The 24,929-nt window shown below is 41.0% G+C and overlaps 4 protein-coding genes across 5 annotated transcripts in view; 2 read left to right on the top strand and 2 right to left on the bottom strand.

The window, feature by feature from the left end:
• Nucleotides 1-1,167, top strand: LOC105670775 (dTTP/UTP pyrophosphatase). The gene is made up of 4 exons (XM_012364493.1): nt 1-296; nt 426-667; nt 729-875; nt 937-1,167. Exons 1-4 carry the CDS (start codon nt 207-209, stop codon nt 1,073-1,075), a joined length of 618 nt encoding a protein of 205 aa, XP_012219916.1. The 5' UTR covers nt 1-206; the 3' UTR covers nt 1,076-1,167.
• A 595-nt stretch (nt 1,168-1,762) lies between these two features.
• Fis1 (fission 1 protein) lies at nt 1,763-4,168 on the top strand. The gene is made up of 4 exons (XM_012364496.2): nt 1,763-1,900; nt 2,406-2,615; nt 2,702-2,807; nt 3,513-4,168. The coding sequence occupies exons 1-4, from the start codon at nt 1,787-1,789 to the stop codon at nt 3,602-3,604; spliced, it is 522 nt and encodes a 173-aa protein (XP_012219919.2). The 5' UTR covers nt 1,763-1,786; the 3' UTR covers nt 3,605-4,168.
• Nucleotides 4,169-4,994: 826 nt separating this feature from the next.
• On the bottom strand, nt 4,995-14,621 carry LOC105670759 (broad-complex core protein-like). Its single transcript, XM_012364461.2, has one exon. The coding sequence runs from the start codon at nt 14,619-14,621 to the stop codon at nt 14,025-14,027; it is 597 nt and encodes a 198-aa protein (XP_012219884.1). The 3' UTR covers nt 4,995-14,024.
• A 111-nt stretch (nt 14,622-14,732) lies between these two features.
• Nucleotides 14,733-24,929, bottom strand: part of LOC105670765 (leucine-rich repeats and immunoglobulin-like domains protein 1) — a 193,235-nt gene continuing 183,038 nt past the window's right edge. For both annotated transcript variants that reach the window (XM_012364469.2, XM_012364470.2), the window contains one exon: nt 14,733-16,409. In XM_012364469.2, coding sequence (XP_012219892.1) covers nt 14,733-16,409 — 1,677 coding nt within the window. The remainder of the gene's footprint in view (nt 16,410-24,929) is intronic.

The raw sequence follows: 24,929 nt of genomic DNA on the forward strand, positions 1-24,929 counted from the left end.
CGTCCTCTGCATCAGTAGTAATGGTTATCGACGTGTAAAGTCACTCACACAGTCCGCATTTACCAACAGATATAACCACACTGTGTTTACAAGTGAATTTTGCACACCACGTGAAAAACGCATTGCTACAACTAGCACTGAATGTCATTTCTAAATTTGATAATAGATGTCAATAGGAATTACTGAGCATTCGTACACTACAGAGGATGTTAGAATCAACTATTCAAGCATTAACAAGTGGCAGGATAATTTTAGCCAGTGGATCTCCAAGGAGACATGACATAGTGAAGCAATTGGTAAACAATCATTGCATCATACAAAGAATTTTAAGTATATTGTACAAACATAAATAAAATGACATCAAAATTATCTCGTTATGCAAAGATTATTTGTTATTCATTAAATGAACATAAGTAATATCTCAGCGTATCAGTGCAGAGGTAATACCATCCTTGTACGATGAGAACCTTGACAGATCCAAGTACAATGGTCATGGGGAATATGTTCAGGATATTGCTAAGTACAAGGTACTGGAGGTATATGAACGTTTAAAAGCAGATCCAGCACCTCCGTCATTGATAATAGGCGCAGACACTATGGTGACAATAGGTGATGTTATTTATGGAAAACCTAGGAATGAAAAAGAAGCTTTTCAAATGTTATCGAGGTAATAACTTGTTAAATTGCATCATAGACTGGTTATAATATTCAACAGTTTTTCTTCTCAGTCTAGCAAATAAACAGCACATTGTCTATACTGGTGTATGTCTAAAAACACCAAAAATTGAAATGCAGTTTTACGAATCTACGAAAGTAAAATTTGGAGATATATCTGAGAAACAAATAAGAGAATATATAAAAACAGGCGATCCTATGTGAGTGGTTGTTATTATATTATTATTCGCCTTTGCATAACTAAGTAGGACATTATTTTAGGGATAAAGCAGGAGGATATGGCTTTCAAAGTATAGGTGCCTGCCTGGTTGAAAAAATAGATGGTGATTATTATACCGTAATAGGTTTGCCATTGTATTCATTGGCTAAGCGATTGAACCAAATATTTTCTAATTCTTAACAAGAACATTATGTTAAGCTTGTTGATACCTGAAGTACAAGAATGTACTATTACTTCTACATAAATAAATTTATTGTTAAAAGCCTCATAAATTTACGAATTTCCCTATTTGTGTATTTAATAGTCCAACATTCCAGCATAATGGACGTATTTAAGCGAATGTTAATATTGATAATGCATTCATTAACATTCATGATCATATGCATGCTGTCAAAGACAAAGCACTCATTGAGATTATAATTAAATAATTCAATCAAAGAGATTATATTTTTATTCATGGATACTTTTTGCTTAATTCACATCGATGGAAATATAAAATTTTTTCTATAAAATTATATTAAAAAAATTTTTGAATTTACAATCATTTTATTATTTTTGTAAAGAAGTCAATCCTTATTTAAAAAATGTCTCATTATTAAAATTTACTAAATGAATATTTGCCAATATAAAAAATTGATTAATAATTTTACTTTCTATCTTTCCTTTTACAAGAGTATATCAACAAAATCAGTTTTTTACGTTCGCAAAAAATATTTCTACAGATTTACTTTTTTTTAAGAATAAGATAAAATTTATAACACTATCTGTGATGTAATATCATAATACCGAGTTTCTCATCTTTTATATCTCGTTTTTTTCATTATACGTCAAGTAATTTTATAATAATATACCTGTAACTATTTCCAGCTGATTCCCCCGATTGTGTAGCGCATGTATAGATGTATGGTGCGCAGTCTGAACTCGATATCGAAGTGCTGCTTACGTACATTATTCGTGAAGATGGAAGACGTCCTAAACGATATTGTTTCTGCCGAAGATTTAAAGGTAAACACTTTTGAACAATTATTTTCGTGCCCTCAACATTATATTCGTCTCGATATCGTATTTTTTGTCCTTGCTACCTTAAAATGCCGATCAAAAAGTGACAATAATGATCTATGTTAGAAAGTTAGGTTAGGTTAAGAGTTTGCAGGATTTATCTACATTTATTTATTGTATAATAGTTATTTATCGATACGTATCATGTTTTATATTATTGTAGAGGTATAATTTGCAAGAAAGAATTTTTACATGGTTCTGCAGATCTTTAATTGTCATAACCAAGATAGATATTCAATGAGAAAAGTCATTGTACCGTTTCATTAATAAACCTATAAATAGATGATATTTCGAGATTAAAATGCAATTGACATTTTAACATGATCGATACAATAAGCTCAAGATGATTTATTAATTAGAAAGTGTTGTTAACTTATGAAAACTTGTAAATTTGTAAGAAACATAGGAATGTTGCATCATCTTATAACACATTTGTCATATTATGTTTTAGAAATTTGAAGGTATATATAACCAGGAGTTGCGTTCATCAAACGGAGTTTCGTTCACAACACAATTCGAATATGCTTGGTGCCTTGTCAGAAGTAAATATTCGGCTGACATTAGGAAAGGAATATTGCTGTTACAAGATCTCTATACCAAGCATGATAGAGACAAAAGAGATTGCCTATATTACTTAGCCGTTGGAAATGCCAGAATAAAGGTAAGACATATACATGATATAATTATGAATAAGTATATGAAATATTTTATTTATAGCCTTGATCCTTAATCGTTGCTTCTTTCTAGGAGTACTCGAAGGCGCTGTCATATGTCAGGGCATTCCTTCAACTTGAACCCGCTAATGTTCAAGTACAACATCTGGAAACGTTAATAAGGAAGAAAATGGAAAAAGGTTTCCCTTTCTTAATTTATTATCGGCTTAAAAGAATCAAAATCATAATTTGCTTAGGGGCAATGTCGCTTAGGGGTTTCTTTGATATTCTTACGCAGTCGTATTATTTTTGGTTGCTTCTAGTAGTTTTTTTATTTTGCTGGATTGCTAAAATGTATATTTATTCTACTTAATAACTTGGTCTCTTTTTCTTTCTTTCTTTCTCTCCTTATGATTCATGCTAATTCTAAAAAAAAACTAAAAAACTAAGTTTTAAAAACAGTAACGCTGCATGTTTGTGGGGCATAATTTTGTAATGTAATCTCTTCCATAATCTTTCGAACGCTTTTAATCTTTTTATTTTATGATTGTTTAACTTCTTGGCTCTTTTTCTGTGACAATTAGAGTATCAAGTTTTTATATTTTAATACACAAAGTAGAGAACTCTCAATATGACTTTGGTAGGTTTATCAATAATCATTGTTGTATTTTTCCTAATGCATCTATTTTTAACATTCCATCTGTAAATTTTGTACAAATAATAAAAATTTGTATTGATGACAGAGATTCCTATTTAATACCATCATATTACTACTCACTTATAACGTTTTTCTCCCTCTGTTATTAATTGAGTCTTCTATCACGATACAATTGGTTTGCGAACTAATACATTAACAAACTTTTTAAAATTGGCATTGAATTTTGTTTATTTCTTTTTTTTTACAGAGGGCCTTGTGGGTATGGCTGTTGCGGGAGGTGTTATTATCGGTATCGCAAGTATACTGGGCCTGGGCATCGCGATGGCAAAAAAGAATTAGTTGAGAAAAATTTGTGACTATAAATGTGATTATAGATTGTTTACGCGAAACGATATAACTTGCCGCGTAATTGCTTTGGGACATTGACAGAAAAATGGAAAAAAAATCCAAATATACTAAAACTTTAATCAAATCCAAAAAATGTAATTTGTGCATCAATTTTCTATTAAAAAAACGAGAACGAAGAAGTAAACCAAATGATTTAGTCATAGATTAGCTGGTAACATTTCTTTAATTATTTCATTAACATTATTTCCCAAAATATGTTCGATATGTATCAAAAATATTATATTTATTCAATAATTAGATGAGTTTAATTTTAAATACATTCCGAAGTTGCATGTAAATTAATTATTTTGCCTCGTATGGTATTATATCTGGATATTATACAATGTGTGGCGTGTTTATAAGTTTATATATAAATATTTAAAATTTTATTTATACGGAAATATATTTAAGTATTAAAGCGTTACACAATGATAACAAGTGTTGTATATAATTAGGGAAAACAGTGAATTTATGTTGTTACTAAAGCCTTTTAATAAAAGTCAATGTTTGAAACCATGTCGGATGGTGTTTTCTCCACGCGAATTATTACTGTATGCATGCGCAACTTTGCTCGCAGCTACCGGAAACTGACGATCCTATCGTAGCGAAATTATGCGGAATATAGGGCAACGTCCCGCTTTTCATTTGCGATATCGCGTGAATTTATTCACGCGGAAAATTTAGCATAGTTTTATTTGTAGCAAGTCGCGTGGCTTGAACAGTCTTTACGGTACATTTTTGTTTCCGAATATACGACGTGTATGACGTTGATCAAAATAAAAGTCTGGTTTCTTTGAGGGAACAAATCGTTGGTTCGTATTTTCAGCGTACATTCGGCGCTAGATCTGGCTGTCCAATTTGCGTGGTATATTTACCACATCCAGGGTGATTTTCACATTACGCAAATGGAAGCATGGTACGCCAAATGTAACTGTCTGAATCTCTTCCCGTGTTTACACGGGATGCGATTTCCATATTAGATAAATGAAACTCAGAATTAGGCAGTCATATCTAGCGTTAAATGCACCACTAAACACAGATGCAAATATCGAGTCCAGTAACTCTAGCAACAAATATTCAGTCGTACTTATTACTGAATAGCATATGTAAAAGCATGATGCGCATCATGTTCTTTTAAAATAATATTCCTCATTTGATTTTAAATGGTACAATATAATTTATTAAAATTTTACAGAATTTTGCAATTAAAATACAGATGGGATATATTAAAGTTGTATCTCTCTTTCTAATAAATATTAAATTCAATTCACATTTGCTAGTAATTTTAAAAACTACCGGTGTGGATAAAGTAAAGGATGGAAGGAAATAGAACAGGATCAAATATTTTTTTATATATAGATTTATTGATGACTTCTTAATATCCGTTGATAAAGTTGTTTATGTACAAAATAACGCTGGAATATCCCTATTATTATTATTATTATTACTATATTATTATATTATTATTATTATTATTATTATTAATGACCTATGTTATGGCCCAGGGACTCTCTCGAAAGGAAACAAGCACTTTCCCTTCGCTCAGTTCGACGAGTCGGTATGTTCGCTTGTTCTTTTCAGAAAACACGACGGCGATGATGAGCGCTATGCGCTTTTCCCGCACGCCTTCTTTTTCCACGTTCTCGTTCACACACGACAATATTTACACTGGCCGATCATTGATCGGATCGGCACTTCCACCGGAGAGAAGATGAAAAGAAGGCCGCGGGATCAGCGGGACGTAATGTCCGCGCGGGCTCGCCTTTATAATACACCTTAATGAAAGATTCGATAAGTAAGAAGAAAATCGAGTATAGGCGATGAATGCGATTTCGTAACGTGTTATCGCCCCGCATCCTCCCGCGCCGCGTTTAAGCGCTAAATGTAGTTAGCAATTCAAAATTCATTTAGTAATCAAATGAGAATGAGATGAGGCTGCTGCGCACATATATTTAGCAAATTTGCACATTGCTCAACACATGCCGTGCGAAAGGAATTTGATTATTCTATTGCGAGTTTAACAGGATGTAAATCGAGTATCGTGCCAAATACATGCTTATCTGAATTATTTCGATTACATGGAATTTTATTTGAAATGTTATTTATTTAATACAAAGAGATCGTATCTTTTTGGATCAATAGGAGATAAGAATCACATCGGTCCATTTAAAGCTAAACGCGCGGCGAAAATGCGGATCGTTGCCTCGGAGAATAAGGAAGTGGATATTTACAACGGACTCGGGGGTGGCTTCACTACTTGTGCCCACGGTATAACGACATCGATGACTTCGCGGTTAGTCCGCGACAGCGAAACGGCTGACGGTGATCGATATATGCGCCAAGTGATAACTACTCTCCGCTCGACCCGGATTGCGCTCTATCCCTCTTGGAACCCGACGCGGTCGTTTAATAAAAACAGCGTACGCTTGCGGTCGGAAGTGCCGCTCTCGAATGCGTACAGCGGTCATCGATTAATAAACGCTGCGGGAATCACGCGTTTTTTTTTACGCGGAACACTCAGAAGTGCGCGCGCTTTCGGGCTAATCGCGAAAAAATTTTCCCGCAAATTTCAATCGCGGCTATCAGCGCGCAAAAGACGCACTCCAGCTTGAAAGAGACCCTCTTTAGATTTTCTCCGAGCATTTTTCCACGGATAGGACGTATTTATCAGATATTTACCACACCGGCGCACTCGTGCGACTTGAGGGTTTAATTTAGTTTTTGCTTAATTTGTGTTTTTCGCGGGGAAATGTATTTCAGCGTGCCTTAGGTGAGCGGCCATGCTCGAACTTTTTCAGTCGCGAGGCGCTTTTTGCAGGAACAAAATTTTGCGGAGGCTCTCGATGTTTGTGTAAGCGCGAAAGTTTGCTCGGTAATTAAACTTGTCCTTCCAATTCAATTACATGCGGTTTAAAGAGCGAATGCGCTCTTTTATTCTTGTCATTATTTGTTCCGGGCAATGGCATCGCTATTTTTTGCATTTTTGCGAAATGCTCGTGGAGCGATATTTTTGAAAAATGCGAGAAAAATCGAGGGTGGCTGTCAAGCCTGGCGCTATTTTATCTGCCGTAACTGTAATCGAAATTCGGGAAAAGTCTGCACGATAATTCCTGAACTGCTCGTGTTATCCGTGGGTCGCAGCTTCTATTCCTCTCGCGCGAATTCGGACACTCGCCGATCGCGGATCGTTTCGCGATCGGCGAGTTTCTCCCGTTCGAAGAAGAGAAATCTCTTTTTTTTTTCTTTTACCTAACGTAGGAATTAATTGTTCGATAGATTAGCAACTTGAAAATACTTTAAGCAGTTTAAGGATGAATATTGCTTTCTCAATAAGGCTCCGCTATGCTTTACAAGAATGTACAGTGTGTAGTGTGTAGACGAGATTGAGAGTGTGTGTGTATAGAGTTATGTGTATTGGCTCGTGTGTGTCTCCGCCGATCGAATCTCGATTCGGAACGGATCGGGATTTTCCTATCATCATTTTCCGAATCTAAAGTGCACAGAGACGAGATCGAAGAATTACAATCGCCTAAAGATATCGGTCGATAGAAGAAGCTTCAAGTTCCGCCATCCTGTTGAAGTGCGAAATCTTAATGATATACGATCTTCCCGTGGAATGTGCATACCGTCTGATTCATTCGACAAAACTCACAATTCCGCACAGCGCTGTATTATGCGAATCAAATATTATATATACATATATCACAATTTAAAATTAGGTCGTTTAAATTCGATACATGCGACATTATTAGCGAAGGGAAACTTATTTAACCATCCGTGAATTCTCCGTGGGTGTGAAATTAGTTTCCACCCGGATCGAATGCAATTAAATTATTAACGAATTGGGCGAATATTCAACAGAAACTTATTTCGACATATTTTTACCTCTTTAACATTTTTTTCGAGATAAATTATCGTACGACGCAACTTGATCGATTCAATCTCTAAACTAGTTTATTCGAAAATTCACAAAACTAATTCCGTCACGTTTACAATCGCGTAAAAATAAAATAATACAATTCCAATTTTAAAGTCAATAAAGGCCGTGTCAAAAGTACTACACAGACGGTTAACCGTTACGTCTGCTCTCACACCATAAGTTCCCGTTATCATGCATATATCCGGGAATCGTGATCACAATAGCGTATGGAGCGCGTATTGATACTAAGTTTATCGAGACTACCGATAAGCGCCAGTGTTTGCACTGGCACCTCCGGCGAGAGATTGCATTGCGCGCCGCTAAGTACGCGGAATTCGTCAATCGACACCCTGTCGCCGCCCGATAATGGCATCGCGGGCTCGCGGTCGAATGGCAGAACTCGAGCTTATCTCTCGAACGGCAGAAGGAACTCGGATGAGTCGTGTGTTATGACAGATATGAGACGAGAGGTGTGCGCCTTTTGATCGGCCACGCCGATCTAGAACGCTGAGTCACAATGAAATATACGAGTGAGATAAGAGCTAAAAAAAAAAAACGCATGCGTATGTTGAAAAATATAATATACAATAGAATAGTTTAATAAAAATAAATACGATGAAACATGAGTGGTCCTGTATCGTATGTGATTGTTTTAATCCTTATCGCTAGAAATTCTTATTTGATTTTTAATTTCTATTTCTACTTTTATTTTGAGAAGCATAAACAAACAGGTCTAATAGTCAATTGTGAATTGGATTTTTATTTATCACGCATCTCCGCACCTCTCATTCGTATATTTCATTGTGCTGCGGCGCTTTACAAGTGCGTATCGACACGCAATCGATACGAAACGGAAAAACAGTCTAATAGGCCTTACGAACTACCGGCGTTCAATTTTGTACAATAATTTAATATCTCGATTAATTTACTCGATCGTTCAAACGCTTCTCCCTTTTTCTATGCTCTTCTCGCTCGTTCCTTTTTTTTCTTTCTCCTCTTATTTTTCTTTTTCGAAACGCGTCGACTGACTAGCGATACGATAACGTTACACTGGTGATTTTTAGTACGACGATCATATCGTAAAATATACACTTTTTACCGTCCCGCCTCCATCGCGACGGCTTTTTAATACATTCTCTTCTGCTTCGATCTATGATACTTGAACCCCGACATTTACAATGCAATTTTAATTACAAATACGCTACTTAAGGTTTATCCGATGGCTGGCCTCGGAATCGTAGAATTAATCGGGATCATAGGGAAAGTCCCAGACCGATTGTATGTATGAGAATATAATAATTCTAAACTTAGGCGCCGTTCGCACATTAACTACGGTCCACGCTGTTAGCACTTTCGACAATATCGCAATACAGATTTGGCAGGAATTAAATAGAAAACGCATCGTAACTTACACATAAAATATACGAAAATATAAATATATAGGAAATACTATCGTCACTTTAATGAAATTTTTGAGAAAATATAATTTTAGTAATTTTTAAACTTATTTTTTGCCAGACTTGACATTTTTCAAATTTTTATATTATAATATATTTAATTAATATTATTAGTATATTTAATTAATGTTTATATCTTTTATACAATTTAGGAAAATGGGAGACAATATATATATATATATATTTTTTTTTTCCATTGAAATGACGATATGGAAACAAATATATCGCATTTCGTGAAAGATACGCACAAAATGCTTTCTCACTTATACATGTACAAGCATTGCCGTGTGACTTAATATACAGAAATTCTATATTTTTACAAATAAAAATGTACAGAGAATTGCGCGTAAAATTATCAGCAATGCGATAAGTATTTTAGTTATGTGTTTTAGAAGAAATAGAATTACCGTTCGTTTCGAGAGGCTCTTATTGCACCGCCGCTCGATATTGTACGAGCGTTACATCGCGCGTATTCTGCGGAGAAACCTCTTCGATTTGCTCTCGATTTGTAGAGTTCGACGTGGATAAAGCCGTCGAGCGAAAATTCACAAAGTTTCTCAGGATATTTCGGTTGGCTTCCGAACTTACGAAATTAGATACGTCCCTATGCTAGTTTTCTCTACCAATATCTTCGACGGAGCTCACCAAAATGCTGCTCTCTCGCTTTAGTGCATCGATTCACGAGTGTTTGCGTCACAAAACACGCATTACGTCGATTCTCAAATAGATAGTGCAGTTTATATGCAATCTTTCATGTTTCTAAATGCAATAATATTTCTGTAAAAGTAATTATATATTCAAAAAAATTTGAATGCTATTTATATATCGGTAAGAGAGATCATTTTCACGCATCATTTTTTTTTCTTATTCTGTAAAATTTGATCTGAGTACAACGCGAACACTCACGAATTTTAAAGCAGTCTGCGACTATCCGGGACATTTTTCCGGTACATCGAGATGCTTGTAAAATATTAAAAACTGTTAACTATATAAAATTATAAATTGTTTGTCTGGCTCTTCTTCATGGCAGTCAAAAGATTGAGCGGAAATAATGCTGTGAATCTTTCTCAAGACTTGCAATGACGTTTAAAACGCTATTCATTTTCCAAAAGTGGAGATTATGGTTTGATTTTGCATCGAACTTATTTCTAAAAGTTGCTCGTTTAAAACGATATTTTGTGAACACCTGGATTATTGTTGGTACATATTTCTGTAATTTAAATCGTTCGTCTTCTCTTTCTCTCTCTCTCTCTCTCTCTCTCTCTCTCTCTCTCTCTCACTCTCTTTTTTTCAAAGCACTTTGCAGCACGGAATGTATATAAAATCATTCTGAAAGATCATCGACGTATATTTCCATTGTTACCGATATAAAAAACTTAGAGTTACAAAAATTACGATCTTAAAAATTTCAGCGTTCATCTACAGTTGCTCGCAGATCTCGATCCTTTGGCGACTAAAGTATTTTTCTGGGCAAAAGGACTTTGTTCGATGCAACTTCTTGCTTGCCTTTTATCATTCTATTAAGTAAATTGCAATAAGTAACGGTATACATTTAATCTTATCTCGGAGGAACGTAGTCGAATTGCCGTAAATCTCGCTTTTATCCGACAAACTCGCGTCGCATATGAAATAATAAAGTTTCCGAATGGAGTCAACGGGGTGGAAAGGATTTTACGAGTGAGGATGAGTGTCCTTGAGACATGTGCAAACGCATCCGCGGTAGAGAAAAGAGGATTCCACGCGGTTATACTTAAAAATAGAGCTGCAATATATCTTCCTTCGGCGGTAGCCGAATGACGGTTACTCCATTATCGATAGTAACTTTCACTCCCAGCGTATCCGTTTCTTCGCCGTTCAATGCATTCGTAATTTTCCGCCGATAAATCATGCTCGGTACCCGCTATCACTATCGTGGCGGTTTTATTTCGCGACATTTATTTCCGTTCTGTTTTAACGTATAATTTTGTAAATTAGATTTTGCTGTGTACATACAATATTTCAGTTTACAAAAATTCACCGTCTCTACGATTTTATGTTACTGCCGGTGGGGAAGTGGACCGAAAGAAGTAATCGCCGGAAGTAATCGCGATATTTCTCTGATAGCCCGAGTACAAATCAACACACATCTCTCTGCAAATACTAAACGTGCTCAATTTCCGTCTGATTTCCGCCGTGTCGCGGAGTTAGCGCTTCGAAGCCTAATCTTCGAACCCGTTGCAGATTCTACCGGAGCTGAAATTCCGCTACTCTCTCCACGCCCAGAAGCGAGCGAGCGCGGCTGTACCGCGCCGCCGCCGCCACCAGAGTCGATTCAAGGTGCAGTCACCTTTCTCAGGCTGGGTGACCGTGGAATTCCACTGGGTACACTCGGGCGGAAAAATAATCTCGTTCCGTAAAGTACATCTTCGCCGTACCATCGCTCCCTCTCTCGTTCTTCTCCACCTCTCCCTTTCTCCGTCCTTTCGCTCTTTCCAGCACAGCCATTACGTCGGTCGGAGAACTAACTTAAACTCGGCCGCGCCCTGTGCATTTTAATGCAGCCGCGATTTATCAGGGCCGCGGGATTTCGATGCGCGCCGCACGCCATCGTCGCCGAGGGAATTGCCTCGTGCGTAATATCGAGAGTAAAAGTGACCCGAAAGTTACCCACGTGGTGTACACCAATATCACATTTAATTGTGATTAAAACACTTTCAGCGTAGATTGGAAATTCAATGTGCCATCGTACTCTGCAACGAGACGCAGCTTTACTCGCGCGGATTAAAATCCTGATATCGGCAAGATAGATCGATTCTGTTTTCAGAGCATACTTCATAAAATACGCGGTGTTGCTACGAAATTGACGGACACCGAGCGTTCCTCGCGAAATAAAATTAAAATAACAAAAGACTTATAAAAATAATAGAACGTTTTAGCATTCGAAAGAAAAATGACAGGCGCTTTAATAATCATATTAAAGTATTAATAATAAATATTTTAATGTGAAAGATAATAAAGTAAATTTTATTCCATCTCTGAATACGTCGAAGCTAAAATAAAGATAAAATAATTTGGAATGTTACGTATTTCAGATATAATAAATCCTTCGATAAACACCATTAAACATGCATCCGAAACACGAGTATTACTGCGAGAATTCTCCATCTACTTCGAGATCGATGCCTCGACGCAAAGACACTCATCCATTAAAACAAAAAGAACGAACAATACCCGCGTTTAGAAACCTGCGCGGTTCCTTAACAACAGCGTAAACCTTCTTAAGGTTAAATCCTTAACGATCTTACATATCGATCAGAGAAAAAAAAACACGGCCGTCCTTATAACGCTAGCTCGCGCGTGATACCAATATTCATTTTGATAATTTCGCCACATCGCGATCTCTCGGCGATCGAGGAATCGCGGATACCAGCTTACCGATTTTCCGTCCCTTTTCCTCTTGGTAGGCAGGTACCCGAAAAATTCGACGATGATCTAAAATTAAGTTCCTTAAAGTTACGATAGTCGAGGACGCGTGACACTAGCTCAACTATACCGTCTCCGTCGTGCCTCTGTACATTGGTGTTTTTATTTAGAAAATAATTCGACCGTTTAGAATATATATATATATATATATATAATTTATGTATATATATATACTTTTTTAAATTTATATATCTGTATAATATGTATATTTATATACCTGCAGTCCTACGTTGCTTACAGTACCGTATCTCCTCGCTTATGATACACGTTTCGCCTCGCGCGACACGCATTCTCGTTGCGTGTGCGCCTCGAATAAAACGATCGAGCGACGATCGATGGGATCCTAACGAGTCGCTCTCGTCCCTCTCGAACCGTTCTCTCCGTCCTCGGCGCTGTTCAAGTCGCGACTCGTTAAGCTCTCTCGTCCCCGGACCTCTCGAAGAGTCACTCGGCGTAGACCGATGCGCTATCGAACTTTAGTTTCGATCGAGCTCGCCGGCCTCGGCACGATCATCAAGTGGTCGACCGCGTATATATCATTTTTTTTTTTTACGCGTGTGTATATGTATATGTGTATCACATGGAACAACAGGCTCCACGTGGTCGATGGCCCGTCGTTTCCGGGGGGAGGGATCGTGGACCGACCCTGTCTTCCCACGGGTTATCCGCCCGCGAGGGATTTCCGTTTGTCGTCACTCATTCTCGACAATGTTGATCTTGCGGTCATCAGCGATAAGACGGAGAAAAATCCTTGCGAAAGTCATTCCGTATCCGTTGGGTCTTCTCGTCTCCCGAATTCGTTCGTACGACTCCCCACGGTGACATAGAGAGTATTAACTCTCGAATGGTCGCGCGAGAAAGTAGATTTACTCTAAGGATCATTTAGAGCTGACGAAGTATATAATTTTCCGAAATGTCCTCTCGTCCCGGAGGAGACGACGTCTCTTTCAAATGTAGTTAATGCGAGATGCTGTGGAATTTCTTGATCATGATGAAGTACCCATTGTCTTTTGCTTGATGTATTATTATACATTAAATTAAATAAGAGCCAAAAGGAGGTGAAAATCAAAGAATTAAAATTGAAATATTGCAGAGAGATGCGTAAGAGCGTAATTTACGCGACCAGAGAAGAATTGTTTATACTTGAGTTTCATTTCGATATAACTCGGAACTTCGCAAGTTGTCAGCTCTCAAAGATTTTGCCACATCAATGACGATGGTCGGTCCACGACAATAGATGTACTATCGTAACGATTACGCTCGTTTTTGCTCTCTCGTTTCTTGACATTTTTCATCAATGTTTCCTTACTCTTCCTTCAGTTTTATTGGCTCTCTTTTTCTCTTGTGCTTCGACGATAGGAACTTCAATCTTCCATCCGGTTAGTTTAGCTCTGCTGGCTTTCTTCGTCACCTTCTTGAATTGCCCTTTTTGTGTATTTCTCCGTACTACGCGAAATAATGCGGACGAGTTCAGATCTCCCGTTTCTTCCGTTTATTTTTTTTCGATCTGCAATGTGACGTCGTAGAGTCTCGTCTACGCTCGGTACGATCCGATGACGCCCATGTCGAGGCTATCGCGCAGCTCCATTTCCAGCTGAGCCTCTCTGTGCTTGTCGGATCGGTGCGACGCTATCGGTGGCGGTGGTGGCGGCGGACCGGCATCGCGCTCGCGGTTTCTCTCGCGAGTGGACGACCGATCTTTCTCGCGCTCTCTCGCGTGATGATGATAGTGATGAGCGGCGTGGCCATTGACCGGCAGAGTCGGATACGAGGATTGGCTGCAATTGGGCTGATGCCTGGAGGGCAACGGCGGTGGCGACGGCTGATGACGACCGCCACCGGTCGGGACTCCGTTCTGCAGGCCAGGCTCCAGGGTGCGCATCCGATCGTCCGGATCCCTGGCCGAGAGCTGCGGCTGCGAGTGCGGCGTTCGACGCAGAGAATGACTGGAATAATGGGATCTTGCACCGCCGGACGTGACCCCGTCGATCGGCGCGGCACTCAGCGATGCCGTGCCATCGTCTGCGACACCTCTACTCCCCCCACCTCCGCCCACTCCCGCCCCGCCACTTCCTCCTCCGCGATGACCGGACGCGTTGTTCGCGACGGGCAGCGTTCCCGGGCGGCGCATCTGGCGCGCCGTCTCTCCGTCGATGTAGGTGAAGCCCTCGGCGAGGGTGGTGCTGCCGTGTGGCAGGAACCAGACCCCACCGGTCCCGGGGCTCGCCGCCCGAAGTTCTAGCTACAGTTCCGTCACCGGTATTGGTTTGATGCCGGCCGCTATTTGCGGGTGCTGTTGCTGCTGCTGCTGCTGTTGCTGCTGCTGCAACTGTTGTTGAAGATGATGATGATGGTGGTGCGTGGGCACTGGCTGAGATTGCGGCTGATGATGATGGTGATGATGATGGGCGTGTGCCGAACGCACGATGTATTCGTCATCGGAGAATGTCTTCTGATACTCGTGCTCCTTCCGCGATATCGCGCGATTCTTCCACTTGTAATCCTTGAGCGCGTCCCGCACGCGTCTGCGGCAACGGTAATATAGAATGAGAGCAACGCCGGTGAAGAGAATCAAGCCGGCGGCGCACACCGTCGCCAGTAGAGCCTGTTTGCGCGGATCCGAGAAGGCGCAGCCCAGCTCGTCGGGCGTCATGCCCTTAATAGGCTTGCCTTTCGATTCAGGCGGTTCGGCGCATATCACCGGACTCGAGTTCCTCGGTACGAGCACCTCGGACAGCCAGAGCTGACTGCAGTCGCAGATCAACGGGTTCTCGCTGAGATCTAGCCGGCGCAGTTCATTCCAGGCGACGAGAGACTCCGAGAACGTAACGAAGGCGTTATCGCGCAGCGCAAGATGTCTTAAATTTGGTAAACCGGCCAGTGAGCCGTCTTCCATAGTAGCCAGCCGTTTGTTGCTGTTCAGCGCGAGAGTCTCCAGATTAGCGTTGTCCGAGAAGGCTCCCTTCTCCACGGTGATGAGCAGCTTGGCACCGGATACGTCGAGCTTCTTCAACGTCGACAAACCTTGGAAAGCTCCCGATCGCAGAATCGTGAAGAAATTCTGGCCCAAGGTAAGCTCTTCGAGGCGTGGCAGCACCGCCAGCTGTTTTGTCGGCACTTCGCGCAATTTGTTGGCGCCCAGTTTCAGACTGCGGAGGGCGTTCAGACCGCGAAACGCCCCGTCGCTGATGTTGTCCAGCCCAGCGCCCATAATGTCCAGCACAGCGAGTTGCTCGAGACCTTTGAACGCGTCGTCCGGCAGAGAGGAGAAGGCATTCCAGCCGATATGAAGTTCGGCGAGAGCGTTGAGCGGCGCTAACGCCGGCGATGGAATGGTTCGCAACTGATTATCGTCGAGATACAACACCCGGAGAGTGCCCAATTTCTGAAACGCACCCGGCTCCACCTTCGATATGCGATTCTGGCCGAGATCGAGCTCCTCGAGCTTCGACAGGTACGCGAACAAGCCGCTCTTCAGCGTCTCCAAATAGTTGTCCCGCAGATTCAGTACCGTTAGAGACTTGAGACCTTGAAACGTCTTCTCGGTCAGCGCCGAGATCTTGTTGTGCTTCAAATGGAGCTCCACCAAGTGTCGCTGAGCGTCGAAGCTGCCGTTGGGTATGGTGAACAGATGGTTGCTGGAGAGATCGACGTTCTTCAGATCGCCGTAGAACTGGAAGGCCGCCGCGTCCACGATCTTGATGCGGTTCTCCTTCAGCACTATCCGCTGGATGCTAGGATTCAGCGCGATCGGTATGACGTCCAGATTCGCGCCCACGCAGGAAACCACCAAGGTATCGTCATCGCAGGTACAGCCGGTAGGACAGAAAGTCCGTGCCTCGGCGGTGCCGAGGGTGAAGAGGCCGACCAGAACGAGCACATGGAGAACGCTGGTGACGGTGAAGCTGCGCCGCGACGTCTGCAAATGATAAACGAACAAGTTTCACTTATAGTCAATGAATGATTACAATAGAATTTTATACAAAATATTATACATAAATGTAATATTAAATTGAAATTTTGTATCTTACTTTTTTATCTTACTTTTCAAAAATAAATTTCTCAAAGCGCAAAATTCGAGACCAGTTCTACGCCTACGGACTACTTGGATAGTTCTCTCATAAAAACCACTGTCTGAAGGCAAAGCGAGCGCAGTCCGAGTCTACGTCTAGGGAAGAGTGCAATCGACGGACGCCTCGGGAAATCGATACCGCCCTAGCGTATACCGCGCCCAATTTACGCCGGTTTTACGACAAGAGCGTTGAATTATTTTCCGCGCGGAGCTCACCGCCGTGGCCACAGAGCGGCAACGCGCTCGTTCATTCTCGCTCCCTCGTAACGCGCAGGAAGTTATTTCCGTTTTCGTGAGCCGTGATCGCGGCACGTAGGTGCGAAATTAAGCCTGCCGCGCGCAGCAGCTGAAACACCCGACGGGCTAAATTATATCCGGAAATACGAGCGCCCGCGGCAGTTCCGTGGATAATAAGCTCTCGGGGCATAAAAACTTCTATTCGAGATGGAAGCGCCGAGCGCTCGGTCGTCCGGGCGAGTCCGAGCGCTCGTGGCCCAAGTACCGCCGTAAAACCTAAACGGGATGGCTGATCCCCGAAACGGGCAAAGACGCCCGGCCTTACGGACCGAGCGAGAGTGCGGTGCTTATCGGCAGGCCGGGGAAAAATTCGATATCGACCCGGACAGTCTTGATATAGATACTGTGTGTGAATCGGGTGGCTGGAAATCCCATGTTCCGAATTTTGCCGAAATAGTCTCACGTTGATGGTGTGCGTTCTTTCTTCATTGAAGCCGCGCGCGTCATTGTGAGCGGTAATCGATAGCATTATTAAATGTGCTTTGACGTACTCTATGTAATTACCGTAGCACGTTTCAATCGTTTCGTGAAACAAAGCGAGCTTTTATCGAGATGGAGCAAGCTCGCGCGATCGAATGCCCGTGTTCTGATAGATCACACTCAGCCTGGATTATCTGAAGATTCATCGTTCATGCACGATCACGGAAAACCCAATTTGCCGGATTGATAAGGATATTTTTCTTGCGATAACAATCCGGGTCAACGGAAACGTAAAAAAATCTAGCGAAATCGATCGGGCGGCATGACGGTCGCCGGAAAACGCCGGGAATATTAACGGCGTTTCGAAAAAAAGAGTTCGCGTGATTTACGTACGGAAGGATTTATTTCGAAAGCTCACCTCGCCTCGTCGAACCGGTGTCGCGCTGATGCCAGTCCGTATGCTTGCATTAAGCCGCGCATACTATGTTCCGAAATCACCGAATTTTAACATGATAGATAGCAAGAACTTAAATCTCAAAGAAAAAATCCGAATTTTCTGACTTTTCATTGGTAATTGTCGAGCGATAAACAATTAGGAATTAAAAAGAATCTAAGATACAAAGAGAAACAGAATTAATTCAGTGTTCTTTTTTTTTAGCAGACTTGGTTTTACAGCGAAGTTTAAAAATTTGCGAAACTTAATTGTCGAGATATTCAGCATCGAAAACAGTTGCGCTCGTCGGACGGAAAATAGGACGAGTCTTAATATCTGCTTAGCGAGGAGCTTGCGAATTTACAGAGATATTCGCATTCCGCGCATACGCACACGCCCGTGTATACGCGCGACTTTACATACATTTCAAGCGCTGACTGCTAATCCGCGCGACGAAATACGCGAGGCGCACGGAAACGCGACCGGGATATTCGTCAGTATCGCGCCGTATCACTGCCGCGTGGCGGTGCGCGTATTAAAGCTAAAAACGGTCGTGTCATTAGGGAAGGATTATACGATCTCTGTGAGCACCAAACTTCCTCGCGCGAGCTCGCGCGCCTGACCTCATTACTCATTTCCCATTTCGACCGCATTACGCAGCATTACGAGATCCAGCCTGCTATTTAATGAGTTTAGGCCAGATCGACTTTCCCCTCGCCCTCTTTCACTTTATATAATCGTTTGTCTTCTTTATTGTTAATGCTGTTAAGAGAGTCACCCAAGTGTTCACTAAAGAAAACCAGATACCCTTGTGTCGCCATTCATCAAGTACATAAGTAGCGAACTTCAAAGAAGCTAACAACGCAGCAATCGCTTTTATTACAAGTTTCTTACCGGAGTTTATTATTTGAAATTTACGAATCTGAATCCTCAAGCAGTTTCAAAAGCGCATAGTTTCTTCTAAATCGAGACTTAGATTCTCCATTAATGTATATTTACTTTTTTAAATCCACTCCTTGTAGCTACGATAAATTCGATTCCACGTTTCTTTATTATTACTTTTAGCTAACTATATTTTGATGTAATTTATTATATATATTTCTACTTGCACCACAGAACATCATAAATCTGCTCAGCTGCCTTGCTTCCTATATTACATATTCTTTATTTTCCTTCAGTTAGTCCCTTGGTCCGTTGCTATAAATCATGTGGCCCTTGTAATATCATTTTTCGTTCACATGCTCTCTTTTCTTATATCCAATCCTATTTCATTTCACTTCAATTATTTTATATGTATGCGCAAAATATTCTAAACAAAATCCCTGTCGTTATTCTTACGAGTACCAGCAGCTTATTCTCCGGCGATCGTAATAAATTATGAATTTATTTATCCGCGTCTTCGAGCTCGTTCTTTCAAACTTAAATCTCCGTCACTTCTGTTCCGGCTTGTTTCAACTTCTCTTGAGCTTCTGTTAAACTTATCGGCAAAGTGTTATCAATGGATAGCGCCAGGAGATAACCGGCGAATTTAGACGCCGCTCGCGCGCGCTTCGATATTATTTATGCGCCTCGGCGAGGCCGCCCCTAGCAGCTCTGGAGGGAGCAACGCGACTCATCGGCGTGCATGAGGCGCGAATTACGTATGCGACAACGTGCGGTTGAAATCGGAACGCCGGTGTCCGATTCAGACATCATCGTCTGTTGCGGAGACAACCGGAGAAATTAATAGAGCAACGTGTAATAACCGCCGCGAATAATCATGCCGAGTCGGCTTTATGCACATCTCGCATACTGCCTTGTATCAATTTAACCTAAAAAGCATAAATCACGACATTTCTCAAAGCTATAATTTTGATATTATTTAAATATACATTTTTTTAAATTCCGAATCTTATATACCAAAAAATTCATTACCAAGTTTAATCAATTACAGCAAATGATAATTCCTCTTTAATATTTTTGGCTAAGTGAAAAGTAACTTCAGATTAATAATATGATACTTTCCTAAAATTTTTTACTGAATCAAGGATGTTTCGTTTATTTAAACAATTTTAAGCTGAATTCTTCAGTATATTTTACATTTTATGAGCTGAGCATTTAGATTTCCGCGGAAAGCTTAATGAATCAAACAAGTATCTATAATTAAACGTCTTAAATTCTATTTACATATTTTTCGTAAGCTCGAGAGGGAATTTCTCTAAAATCTATCGTTGCGCTGACAGTATAAAAATAACGAAGTGTGTATATCATCCTCGATAACGAGTTTAGCGCAACGTGGCGTTCTCGTTCATCCGCGAATGGTTTACGCTTCTCGAAAAATGAAATATTTTCCTTCAACAGGATTATCCAGCTGGAGAATTTCGTTAAAAGTCGCCGGGTTTTTGCATCGCGTCACTCGAGTTTTAATCAACGCGCCGCAAGGGCACGAAGTCGCGCCACAGCAGGCGCGCTTATAACGCGCTTATAAACGCAGTTAATTATCATCATACTGTAATCAGTTTGGCTTGGTGTGGCAAAACCATCAACTACCACGCGTGCAAAACTACTACCGGCCGTTAAGCCTGTTCGCTCTCCCCGCTTCTTCTACCACCGAAATATCGTCCGGAGATTTTATTCGAGCGTGCCATTTTCCGAAAAGCAAAATTTACATTTATTCGTCCGCTTTATACACGTAACGCTCTCGCGCGTCGGGCAGATTTACATTTATTTATACGAATGTTTACGGCGGCATTTCAACCTATTTTTCGTCTCGCTCTGCCGTTATTTTTTTTTTTATTCGCATTACTCACCACTACAGGAGCACGAATTATATACGGGCTCTCAAACGAAACATCTGATCGATATCGATTTGCGTATCACGCGACAATTTTTTTTTCATATAACGATTGCTGCTGCACAGGCAAAATGTAGTCGGCAACATATTTATACGATATAAAATTGTTTATTTTCGAAGATACGTTCTATCGAGTCTTTTGAACGGAAATATTCATTCGTTGCTTATGAATTTATCTTCGTCAAGCTTTGAAAATATTGCTTCATATGTAAACAGCATAAAATCAACTCGTTACTCTTTTTTGCATTTACACATTTTATTGTGTCTCTTAATTATAAACCAAAAACATTAATAAAAATAAAAGTTTTGAAATATATCCAAAGATTTTATTCAATTTTACACTTGTAAATTTGATCTATTTTGCTTTTCTGTATTTTATCGAAATTGTCAGTTATGTGAATTTTACTAATTATAATAGTAATATAATATCATATTTAAATTTATTTATACGTAGACACATATTATTGCGCTTCATGACGTCAACTATCGGAGAAAGATCGAAAAATATTAGCCGGTTTCCAGTCGCGCGATATCCGTTGCGTGGGACGTAAAATATGCGAATTCAATTGGAGTCGCTGGGTCGAAGAGGGTTAATCGTTCCCGGATAACCGGCACGGGAGAATACGCCAGACATCTCGACTTATCGCTCGCACTAATCATAACGCGGACGTCGCGAGCGGTGGCGGGGCGCGAGCGGGATGGAATATAACGTCACGCCCAGCCCTCGTTTCAGGGTGAATACGTCGGATTTAACTCGATGTAATTAGCGATTACAGATTACCCTTTCGTCCATTAGCATGGGCTACGATATGCACACGGCGAACTCGCGCGCGTTCTCGGCCGCTCTGTTCATGTAAATGCGTCGCATACATACAGATTAGGCGTTTCACCGGAAACTGGAGCTGGCGGGCCGCCGGCCTACCGTGTGTCCGCATTAGACGGTATTCAAACACCGAAATTCCCGCCGGGACTTTTACGACACCCGTTAAGTCTTACACACGGCTCTACACGGCTTTATTTCGCTTTCCGCGAGCAGTATACACCAATTTTGGACCGTTTCCATTTTCGAACATAATTAATTTGGCTAAATGAAGTTCACTGACGACTCAAATACGCAGCTCCGAATGTTTACCATTTTCCGTTCGTGCACTAGTATGTTCTTCATGATTGTTACGAACGAGATTTATATCAGTGATTGATGATCAATATTATATTTTATTTTATTTGCACCCACAACGCCGATTAAATAATTGCACACAAAACCATAATGATATTTATCCGCAATCCTTTCATATTAACGCAACATATTAGCGCCGATAAATAAATAAAATATAGCTAGAAAGTTTAATGTACTCATTTTCAACATTTTGACCCGAAATTTACATTGCTTCGAAAATTAGTGGCCCATATAAATCTAAAAGGTTTCGTGGTCGTGGTTTATCTCACGTTGACAGAAATTAAATAAATCCTAATCTTATTAGGTAAAAGCGGTTAATTTTCTTGTGCCATTAAATTGATGTCGCCAGCTGCGGATTTAACGAGCACACGTTACTAACCGCTTTGCGGCTGAACCCTTTTAATCACACGTGCGTCCGAAATGCACTCGATGGGTGACCATTAAATGTACGACTTTCATATCTCAAAATTACTCGGTAAACGAACTTTGCGTCTGTATGAAAAATGTACTTGATTTTTCACTGTAGCTCTCGATAAAATCAATTTAGCATATAACGCTAATTGCGCCCATACATAAAATACAGGATACTCTCTCGCCTAACGTGGCACAAAACCCATCTTCATTGAAATAAAGCGAAATGCGCGATGATATTATATTTCAAAATATTTTCCACAATATCACATTTCTGCTCTTCGGTAATATTTGAGAACGCAGCGGCGCTGCCTGCTTCTGACACTCGCGCATCTTCAATTAATTTCCAAAATCCATCATTCCGGAATCCTCTTCGTATTTCTCAACTCACTATTGTCGAGAAAAACGCGTTCTCATCTCTCCGCGGTTTTTATTATTTCCCATTAGGTCGAGCGAGTTATTTTAAGGTTCGATAATTTTTAATTCTCCCTTTTCAATTCTCTCTGATTAACAAACGAAATTTTTACGAAAAACACAATACTCGACATCTTTTGTTAACGGACCGTGAGATACCGTTCTGCACACACACACACACACACACACAGAGATATGTATGCAATTTTTTCCAGCTCGGCCCGTTAAGGGTTAATAATCTCTCTCTCTACCTTTTCGACGCCTGGCGTCGCCCCGGGCGGCGCTTGCTCGTCGTCGGCACGCGGTATTTACAGTGCGCGGATTTTGCGTTTACAAACGGTCCGGGCGTGCAAAACGCGCGGGTGTGCGCGGAAATGGAATTCGCTTTTTGCGTGCGGCGCCAAGAACATGGGAATACTCGGCCTCGCCGATGGCGTAACTAGGTGAGCACGCACCCAGGGGCAGTTTGAGGTTTAAGTGCACCCTTCATCTCCCTCCCCAGCTCTGCGCACATGTATCTTTTGCCTCTCAAGCGTATACAAGTATATTTGTTTCTTCTTTTATCGTAAGCGTAAACATTTTTCCACTGTTTATGACATACGCATAAAATTTTTAATAGTTAATTAAATTTTAAATAATTAATCTTTGTGACATTTCTAAGTAAAAGCGGTTGTCTTGTTTTTTGAGAAAAAAAAACAACTAACTTTCCAAGCAGGAGTTAAGCTTTGTGTGTATAAAATAGTGTTCATCCACGCGAGTTTGTTGGGAGTAAAAAGCTACGACTCAAAGAAATTGATGAATGCGATATAAATTGGTAAGGAGAAAATTGATAAATATCTTCACGTCCTTCGACCTTAGTTACGCCACTTGGCCTGACCTCTCTTAAGTTTTTGATGTGCTTGGGAAGGTGGCGAGCGCTTTTCCATTCTTCACCGGCGATTTACGCGGTCCGGTCGGCCCGATGGCGAAGTTTTCGCCCGTGCAAAATTTCGTCCGTGACTCGCTAGAATTTATCGAGTAGAATAGAATAACAATTTATGATACCCGGAGAGCTAACGGTCCTTCGAGAATTTTAGCGAAATTTTACATAACATTTCGCGTAACAGTTTTGGCGTTACCCGGCATAATTCGAGAGAATAAAATATATTTTATCGGCGAAAACGTATCGGCAACCCTCCGGAGAGATCGCATTAAAGCTACTAATGAATAACAAGTTAAACCGTCACTGCTTTCAGCGCGTACAATTTACGTTTCTCAACTCGCGCGCGAATAATTGACGAAACGTTTCACGGAGATTTAGACCTTGGAGAATATGTGATAAACTCTATTCTACGCGATTCTATTATTATTGTTATATATTTCGCTTTATTGCGACCGGCTTCGCCGGTAAGGATACTAAAGCTCCCTGGAGAATATAATAAACGTACGTCTTATTCTGTCCTAAAATTCACCACGCGGGAGGACGATGATATTGCGGAAGAAAGCGCGCGGCTGCAATTGTGCGGGACACTGTGCGGCTGTCGCGCAAGCCCGTCGTCGCTGTCGTCGTTCCGAGTCTCGAGTGCGCGGCATTTGCATTTCTATCTTTTTCCATCGAGTCTCCATTTTCTGCGCCCCGTCTAAATTCAAAGAGCCATTACTTTCGTCGCGCGAGCGACGGAAAAAGCACGCTCGACCGTTACTGGAACCGTCTTTCAGACGAGCGATCCACGAAGACTGTGATATCGAATTCGATGGAATTCGATCCCGGGAAGCGAAGAAGTCGATCAGGGCTTCTAAAGTCGTCGATGCCTTTTTCGCTTCGATTAATTCGTTCCTATTTGTCGAACGTCAGCGAGGAACGACTGATGGAATTACTTTTAATAATAGCAATTTTTAATTTTCAAAGTATTCACGTATTTCAAATAGGGATAATTTGTTATTAGCACCGGAGGCTAGACGTGGCAATATTACGTGCGTTTCATGTATCACTTGTTTATGTAAAATACGATCGAACTCGTATATTTCATTCGATCGGCTTTGAACGTTTCTATTGACTTCGCTACATTTCCCTAACGAGCGGACGATGGATGCGCGAAAAACTTCGTGTTTCTTTCTCGTTTTTGTAATTAAATCTCGGAACAAGTCGAAAGCAAAGCGCTTCGAGTGGGAATTCTGCGCGCGAAACGAGTTCGCGTGGCCGTTTTTCGCTGCGAAACGGCCGAGCGTAAACGAATGAAAGACTCGCGCGGCGATCTTTACCCGTGCGCGCCTCCACCTTTTTGTTTGTTTCTTCTTTCCGCTCTCTTTTTTTTCCCCCTCTCTTCATCTTCTTTCTCTTTTTCTTTTTTATTTAATCCTGGGGAGCAATCCGCCGCCGAGGTTGAAACCGCTGAACTTTCG

The sequence above is a fragment of the Linepithema humile genome, chromosome 2 (genome assembly GCF_040581485.1).
Source record: "Linepithema humile isolate Giens D197 chromosome 2, Lhum_UNIL_v1.0, whole genome shotgun sequence".
Taxonomy (NCBI): Eukaryota; Metazoa; Arthropoda; class Insecta; order Hymenoptera; family Formicidae; genus Linepithema; species Linepithema humile.